The 9,335-nt window shown below is 36.6% G+C and overlaps 1 protein-coding gene across 1 annotated transcript; it reads right to left on the reverse strand.

The window, feature by feature from the left end:
- Positions 1-464: 464 nt before the first annotated feature.
- LOC122411259 (protein yellow-like) lies at positions 465-8,167 on the reverse strand. Its single transcript, XM_043419948.1, has 7 exons — positions 7,651-8,167; positions 4,982-5,254; positions 4,511-4,716; positions 4,183-4,390; positions 3,720-4,058; positions 2,723-2,960; positions 465-2,270 (listed from the first exon to the last, which is right to left on the reverse strand). Exons 2-6 carry the CDS (start codon positions 5,250-5,252, stop codon positions 2,761-2,763), a joined length of 1,224 nt encoding a protein of 407 aa, XP_043275883.1. The 5' UTR covers positions 5,253-5,254; positions 7,651-8,167; the 3' UTR covers positions 465-2,270; positions 2,723-2,760.
- Between the last annotated feature and the right edge of the window lie 1,168 nt (positions 8,168-9,335).

Raw genomic sequence — 9,335 nt, forward strand, 5'->3', positions numbered from 1 at the left:
GTATAAATTGACTCGTGGAGTAGGTGATTGAATTTCAGATTATTTGCAGACTTTATTGAAAATTTTATAAGTCTTAATTGAGACGAAAATTCGCGAAATAATTGAACGTAGTAACGACTTCGAAAAGATTTGGTAGAAATCACCTATTTGGGCGTCGCTTTTTCTCGTTTAAATACCCCTTGCCCCCATTTAGTGGCTTCCTGGCTATTGGCTAATTTCTTGCCGGGGTTATCCTGTCTTATTCTTTTTCGCTTATAAGAAAAGTATTTTTAGTGCGCATGGCAACGAAGTATGAAAATACTATTGTTACTACTGGTTTTTGGTACTGCGTCACAGGATGTTTTTTCTTTCTTTCTCTGTGATAAGGCCTTGCGGCTTACAGCCTCACAGAAGACTATATATATTAGTGCACGTGCCGCTTCTTTCCTTGACCGAGAATTTTATATTTAGTGGTACTTCCTTTGTCTTTATCTGTCGCTTTATTTGAACTTCATTTCCCCGATACTGTTGACACATATGAAGGGGACCTAATTATTTCTTTATCAACTTCCCGAGTTTTGGTGGGCATACTATGTAAAAGCAATGTTATTATTATTATTTTTTTCACTTCCTTTTTTTTCTATTGCGTTCAATAAATGGTTAGTATGTAACAATATTCTTTGACCGCAATACACGTCTCTTATAAATGTGATAAAGATGAGTCTATCCGTGTGGCGTGTATCATAGTGTCTTATAGTATGATGAGCTGGGTGAGTCTATCCGTGTGGCGTGTATCATAGTGTCTTAGTATGGTGAGCTGGGTGAGTCTATCCGTGTAGCGTGTATCATAGTGTCTTAGTATAATGAGCTGGGTGAGTGTATACTAACGGTGTACAGTGATTTTATCAAGTTGGGCAGCCACTTTTGCCTTGCCTCGATAATTTTTATGCGTTGATATGATATTTGTTTTTAAAAAGGGAGACTTATTTTTCTGTGTACTACATTTTCTCTTACTTTGTATCTAATAGGTATTTCATTAGGTCAGGGGTTACTAATCATGATGTAGCAGTATGCATCGGGAAAAGTATTGTTTTTAATAGTGAGAGAATATAAATGCATTTCTACGAATGTGCATTCATATGCAGCCGAAAAAAAAACATGTGACTACATTCGTTTCCATGTGACAGGACATGAGGGAGAAAGAGATAGTTCATAGTTGATTCATTTACACGAAGCATGCTTCAGGACAGCAGAAGTTTATACATAAAAGCATCCATTAATATAATAATAAACAATATTCCGACTCGGGACGAAAAATAAATACTACAATGTGTGAATAACTTTATGATTCACTTATAATAACGAGGTTTTGTAAATTAAAAGGTATGAATCAGTCGGTAGCTCGTTAGCGTATAGCGTGATAGAGAAATGGCTACAAATGCCAAAAACGAAATTTCACTACATCCTTCTACCTAATACAGCAAAGCTTTGCCAGCTGATTTTTGCCGCCCTTCTGTGAAAACTAACAAAGCTTTCTTGTAAAAGGAGAAACCGTGTCAAATAGTTTAAACGTCAAAAATTCCAGTCGAGTTCAAGTAACGGATTCGAAGAAGCATTCAATACGAACTAAACAAAAATGAATTTAAAAAATAAGATGGAACAGGCACTGCTGTATCCATGAGTGTAATGTATGGAAAGGAGGAAAAGAATTCGCAGTTGCATGGCAATTTAAAAATATAGCATTTTATGGATCATGTATATTTATATGGTGAATATTAGAGAAAGACAAAAAGAGCGAGAGTGGACGTTTTGTTTTAGTATAGTACATCAATGGAAAGAAACAAAATGTAAAGTTGAAATATATAGCGTCTTCCGAGAAGCTAATGTGTGATAATGATGTGTTTTTACTACCCCTGATCTTTAACAGCCGTAATTACTAAAGCAGGAAATGGAGCTTGCTTGCAGAACCGCGAACTCCTGGTAAGGTAAAACTACATGCATGTGTTTGAACTGTGTGGTCACTGATATAGAATAGTGAATCTCACGAAAAATTTGTACATTTACTCAAGGTGCTACAACTATCTAGAAACGGGAAAAAAAGAACTATTTTTTTGGGAGACGGTTGGTGAAAAAAAAAACATATATTTAGAAAAAAGAAATCTATTGAGTCTTGAAAAAAAATCACGGAAAAATACAGAGAAAAGATGAAAACGTGGCAGCCTGCTGAGGATGAAATGTTTCCCCACTGTTTGACGATGAACATTCTCCGACTCAAGCAGACCGTTCGAAATCTAGAAATCAAACGAATTATCGAAATTAATAATAAATACGAATTGTTAGAGACAGTCAACTCAAAATCTATTTTTTTTTACGACCCAATGGATTGAAATTCGAACATTGGAAAATTTGTGAAAATAAATCTTTTTTCTACGTGGTCAATAAAAAACGATGACCGATTTAAAAAATTAACTTATAACGATCCTACTTTTTCAAACTCACTTTACTCGACTTTGAAGACAATTTTAAGATAGTCTATCAGTACTGTCCTAATATTAACTCATTTTTCATTCATCTCTTTCGCACTTAAGCAACTGATAGATAGATCAACTTAAGATAAAACCTCATATTCCCATTGTTTTTCTGTATTTTTTAATGGCTGGCTTCTCCCACAAAATGCTCATTATATTGTAATATCTTCGACATTTGAACATGGTTTTTGCAAACAAAAAATGCTACACGAAACCTTTTGTCATCTTGAGCTCATTTGCTTCTCACTCCTCTTCAGCTGGAATTCTTTTTGCATTCTTTAGCCAAGTCGTCAAGCGAGGCGACATGTACGTAGAAGTTGGTGCGATTCCAATCGAATTCTGAGTACTGAAACGTTGCTAAGTCATCGGTGAGAAGATAGAGTTTCCGTGTCGAGAGATCGAGAGCAAGGTCATTGGGGAAAATCATGGTCGTATTATCTTGTGCCACGATACCTGTAGAAAAAAATCTCCATCATTAAATCGCTCAGAGTCACTGGGTGGGTTTATCCTTTGGAATAATTACTGAGCAAATATATTTTTTCAACAATATTGAAAGTAATTGAATAAATAATAGATTGTCGTATAATGTCAACGAGCTATCTCAAAGAAAATGGAAGACGGAACGTCGATCGTTTACCTATCACACTTACACCATCAGTAAAATTGCAAGAACTTGTATGATCAACTTTTTTGTAATTTTCAAATGTGTCTTTTCATGTATATCAAATAGTTGAATGACCCTAAACTCAATCATTAGTAATAAGTCTGAGCACAGTGTTGAACCGAACGTCGTGTTCGTTGATGGCTCGTAAACTAGAACCAAAATGAAGAAATCGATAGAAAAACATAAAATGCGGGTAAGATTCCAATTATCACTGACACGTTGACAAGCTGCATAGAAACTGGTATTGCTGAATTCGCGTGTTACGACGCTTGTAACGAGTACGGGCTACTGTGAGTATCTCTATTCCGACTTTACACAGACAAATGTTTATCCTCAAACCGTTCATCGTCATGACGAAAAGGTATAATTAAGTATACTTATCTTTGCTAGATTTAAGCTATTTACGCACATCCAGCACTATTCATATATAAAAAAATGTCTCGACATTCTACGCCACGTAATAATAAAAATTAAATGAATAATTTCAGTAGCTTAAAATAGATTTTCTTCGAGATGCATCAATTCGACGAATACGTGAATTCACTCACGGAAAGTGTTGGGGTTAAGGTCCATGTGGGTGTCCCAGCACGCTAAAGCGTTTTTGTTCAGTTGGGTGAAATAAATTATACCAGTTTCCGGATCCAATGTCATCGAAGTTCCTTGACTATTTCTTCCTTTATCTCCGACAACCCAGAACTTTTGGTAATAGTCACGTTTAGCAAGACTCTGTTGGTCCTTGATTAGATCCGTTGATACAGCAAACTCGGTTGTACTCGACATAGCATGGAAATAAAGGGTTTTAGAACCATTAGCAAACGGAGGACTTAGCGTCAGACCGAAGAGACCGTCTGTCCATTGGAATTCAATTCCGTTGACATTGTAATCTCCTAGGGAAGATACAAAAATGTGAATGATTTCGTTACATTTTTTACTTTCATTAATGAAAAAATATTGTAAATGCTAAAAATAAATGACATCAGACCAAAACGTCGGTTTTTTTTTTATACTTACCGTTCAAGGGATCGAAAGAAAAATAGTTATGTTGTATACGCCAAGAATCATTCTTGGCAAGACTATACACTACTAATCCACAGCCACCCAAATCGGAATTGTAGACGTAAGCATCATCACAGTTTTTTGGATCGACATCGACAATACTGTCCGCGAAGAAACTGTTGTGAGTTAAATCACTGTCCTTGAATGTGTACCTGTGGATAATCTGAAACAAATTTGAAGATAAAAAAATATAATGCTCGTAGTTTCACTACACTCGTTAATATTTTTGTTGCAATAATGATAACTAGGATGTTTTTTTTTTAATAACACATTTTATTCAAACCTTATTTGTCGGTAAATCAATAACAATCAGCTTGGGCGGTTGAACGGCTTTGAACTCGCCCCAAATGTCATCTACTCCGCTGTCAACCGCCCACATACGATCGCACGCATCGATCCTCATTCGCAAGATGTTGACGATTCCATTTTCAGAGTTAATATCGTTGTCTTCCCAAGAGGGATAAGGAGTCAGCCGTGGCGATTTATCGGCTAAGAAGGTGTTCGAGAAAACTTACATTTAGGGTAAATATACGAAAACAGAATGCCTTATTAATTTTCGTAATACAACCGCGGAATTATAATTCGATTTGCATAATCAATTGAAGATCATACAATTGTTTCACATTTTGTCTGTTTTTTATCGGAACGACGTGGTAACTTAATTAGAACAAATCCATGCATCTTTTATTCCACCTTTACCTCAACGTTAATTTATTTTATATAAACTTTAAGTATCTCACTCAATTATCATTACCTTGAGCAATTGTTTCATTGAGATCGATGTAATTTAGATTAGCTGGGACACCCTTCTTCCATCTAGGGACCGTTACGAACAATTTGTCGTGCCAAATGTTAACACCGAGCGGAAGATTGCTCGTTGGTGAAAAACGACCAGAAGTTTCGTAACTCTCCCGCAATTCATCGTTCGGAAAACTCCAATCCAATTTTTTCCATGAGAATAACGGTTGGAAAGGATTTTCTCCGCTGACGATGGTCAAACCGGCCAATAAGAGTAGATACAACATTTCTGGTGAAGCCACAAAATGATTACAAGCAGTTCGTGAGATAAAATGTTGCTGTAAATTGGATGTTTTAATAATTGTTCTGCAAATAGGACGTTAGTAGATTGAACTTTGAGAGATGATAGCTTGGATTATGAACTATCAGAAAACCAATCCATGTGACCACGAAAGTTTTTTGGTCATTTGAATTCCTTCGAGTTCTCGAGAATCTCTATCATATGTGTTAAATTTTCCCTACTGCTTATGCAGATAATAACGTTTCATCGGTTGATTCAATATTATTGAGTTAATCTCGATTTCGAATGGAGCGAATCGGAAACACAAATTCTGTTCAGCATAATCAACACGAAGCCGCGGAAAGCTATGTTTTTTTAATTGTGAAAGAAACATGTTAAGATCACAACACGGAATATTAATTGAGAAGCGAAACAATATTCAGAGAGCCTTTAATTGTTATAATCTCTATAACGGATGTTCAAAATGAAATACAAAAATAGTACTGATACAAGCCACAAAAACTGTTACTGTTGAATACTGACCATGAAAAACAATCGTTTTCAGGCGATACGAACAAAAACAAGTAAATTAATCTCTAAGTTGTGTCATGTGTAGTTTCATGAGATTCAGTTCCTTTCGAATAAAATGAGTATGCAACAACTCGTTTTATGTTGAAACAAATCGAAAGCGATACATCGTTTTGAAATCTCCATTCAATGGATAACCTTTTGGAACATCATGCAGTGCAAGTCTGCTACAATTTAACCGCACGACGGCAGCTTGAAGTTGATTTATGAAAATTCTCAATTATTTGTTCACGAATGGCTATTCATGTTTCGGAATAAATTTCTCGTCTCTTAGGCAAAGTAACTCTGTTTAAACAGTAATTGAAAATGTCGACGTTAAGAAGCGATTTTGAAAAATTAAAATGAATTTAAATATCTCGAAAACGGTGGGGCTTTCACTAGGATCTTGTTACGATAGCCTCATAGAGCATCATTCCTCTAATTCAGTTCACTATTTGTGGAACATACTGATAACAAACTAACGATAAAAAAAATATGATCGCTTAAAACTCAGACGTCGTAGAAAATCATGTGATTCTGTGCAATCTTTCTCAAAATAATATCAATTTATCTCCTAAAATTACAAAAATTTCTCAAAAGATCGGACTATCGTTGGAAAACTTAATAGCAATATTTGAACGAACGTTTAAACTTTGTAGCCTTTTGAATGATTAATTTGTACCACATGTATATAGCATATAAAAATACGGAAGATAATTATACTGATTGTTATTATCAATTGACAAACGGACATTCGTCATTGAAATATTGCAGATCTGCTTTGTAAAACATTTTTTATTCGCAATGAAAATTTCAATATTCGCATGGTGGACATAATTGAAAATTCAATCTAGATTGAATAAATTAGGAAATCACTTTAAATTATGCAGCTCCATTCAAGTTTCTTTATCATAAATGATTTAATTTCAATAAGAGCAAGCATGACGTACAACATAAACTGATTTATCATTCTTTATGTCTGAAATGAAGCGATCTGTTTGGCGGCCGAACGATACTTTCTCCCGACAAAAATCGTATCCACTCGGCGCTTCGAGGACTCTCCACTCTACGTGGTTTAAAACTTGAACTCCGAAACGTGTAAATTTGTTCTTTTAAGAGTCTTATTTTCAAGTGTTATTTTTCAAGGATTTCAGATGCGGAGTAACATTCTCCGTTGCACTCAGGATATATCGTCACACGGAAGTGAGCCAAGGACACACCAACTAAGGTATTTAGTCATGCAGTATGGACTGTTGTATGGAGACATCGAAATGAAGGACAGTTAGTAATTCGCGGTTTATCACAAGATGATGTCTTATTACGGGAAAAAAACAATTATGAAAAATTTTCAAGCTTATTAGTTGTTGAAACTACCAGTCCATTGCACCTTCTTCAGTCTTTATATTCGAATGTTTATAAATGTAAATAACGAAGAAGTTTAAACAATTTTTGGCACTGTTTCGCAACCTATTTTGTTCGACCATGGTGTTCCGCTGAGCACGAATCATATCTTTTCTGGTTTTTCCTATTTGCTCTTCTGGACTTTTGTTTTTATGTGATATTATTTATAAATAGCCATACTTATGCTTCCTCTCAATGTCCGACGAGTCGAGATTCTTTCAGTTTATAGCAAACGAAAAGTGTTAACAGCATTGATTAATTAATCATTTATTTTTGTATATTATCATACTCGATGGTTAGAAAAACGAAATTTAATTCTCCATTTTCAAGAAATCTTATTCACTTAACCGATCCCGCTCTACGTAGTGGAAAATACGCATGGGTATTGTATTGAATCTCGAACCAATAGGTGTGTAGTATACGAGAGCAGAACTCACCTCAAAGTAATCTGAACAACCGGTTGGCTCGAGAACGGTACAATCGTGAATGGAATTATACTGAGTACGCTCTTCTCTTTTATAGAGGTATCGGTACTAGTAGGAGTGGTGAATATGTAAAGGACTTTTAATGCTGAATGGGTAGCCTTGTGCTGCTGACCATTCTGGGTTTTCTCTTTGTGGTACAGTCCCCATAGATGTGCAGAAATCATTTTTCATAACTTTTATCATTGTGTCGCAACGCCCCGCGTCGTGGTGAAATCCCCATGACATTGCTCACTCGTTTTTTGCAGCGTCAAAATCGCTATCTTTTCCATCTTTTTCTATATTTTTACGCACAGCACGATTTTTACACAATTTGCCCCCATTTGGTTTTTATTAATACTGTTATTAGCCGTCGGTTTTTTCGGTCTCTTCGGCGCACACCGTCATCGACCGCACACGTAAAATTGACCGAGCTACAATCTCCCTTTTCACTGGACGAGAGACATCAAACGTCGTCTCGACAAGGAATCGTTTCCAACTCGAGGAAATCATCAGATGAGTTCCCTGGCGTTGAGGTTCCAAGCCTATGGCCAAGTCAACATCAACCGGCATCAGCGTCGCTGCTATCGACTTCGCGGTCCAAAAATTCCCGCTCAAGGCCGTGCAATCGGCAATCGATAGTTCTCGTCACTGGCTCTTTTCCTTCCCGACCCTCGCTCACCAGCGAGTCGCTGTTCCTGCGCGAGATGCAGGAGTCCGATTCGGCATTTATCGGCGTGCACAAGGATCTATGATGGATAATTTATGCGCAACAAGAGAGGCGAGGGAGCACGAAAAATCGCTCACTTCTATTACGATCCTGACGTACGTGCCATGGCTCAGTTCCCATTATTTTCATTGTAATGAATTGTCATTAATTTTTTGCTTTTCCCATCGAAGTTGCGTTACACCGACCACCGGCTTGACTGAAATATTGGGATAAATTTTGGAGTAAAGTGCGAAAAGCTGTACAGGGAATTGTATCAAAAATATCCCAAGTAAGTCGTCTTCGCTCGGTTTACACCACGACGAAAACACGTGGTTATCTCGCCACTTTTTGTCGTGGCCAGCATTCTCAATCTCGTCAATCGGATATTTTGTCAGCCGGGTTTCTCCGAGCCCCTCAGGCTCGCGATCGATTTTCTCCCTCGTTATCTTATCTATTATTTTACGACATTATTTTCTTTTGAAACGCGAGTGAGTGCGGTGGCGTTAGTTTTAAGCCTCTATTTCGTATTTTTTCTTATTTTTCTCTTCGAAATTTCACTGGCGCCCAAAAACAGTATTTGTTAAATAAAACCAACTTTTGTGCATAATTTATTACATTTTTGCCTCCCTGAATTTCCCCATTTTCAGAGATCGGTGGCGAGAAATATCCTCACATTTTTATGGATTTCATTTATGCAAAATTAGGAAAAAGTTGAAAATCTATGCCGATCATGATGACCTAGAACTCATATTTACTGTACAGAAACCATGAAAAATTGCATTGCTTGATATTTTACATTCATACTCACATTATTTCTCAAGCGTGATTCGTTGCCAATATGTATGGGCAAATCCATTACTTTTCAACCGCAGCATGCGGGCTTTGGTCAGCAATTTAACTGCTGGGCCTTCCAAAAAAGTGAGTCAAGTGAGAAAATAATCCTCCGAATTTG

This window comes from Venturia canescens, chromosome 5 (assembly GCF_019457755.1).
Source record: "Venturia canescens isolate UGA chromosome 5, ASM1945775v1, whole genome shotgun sequence".
Classification (NCBI taxonomy): Eukaryota; Metazoa; Arthropoda; class Insecta; order Hymenoptera; family Ichneumonidae; genus Venturia; species Venturia canescens.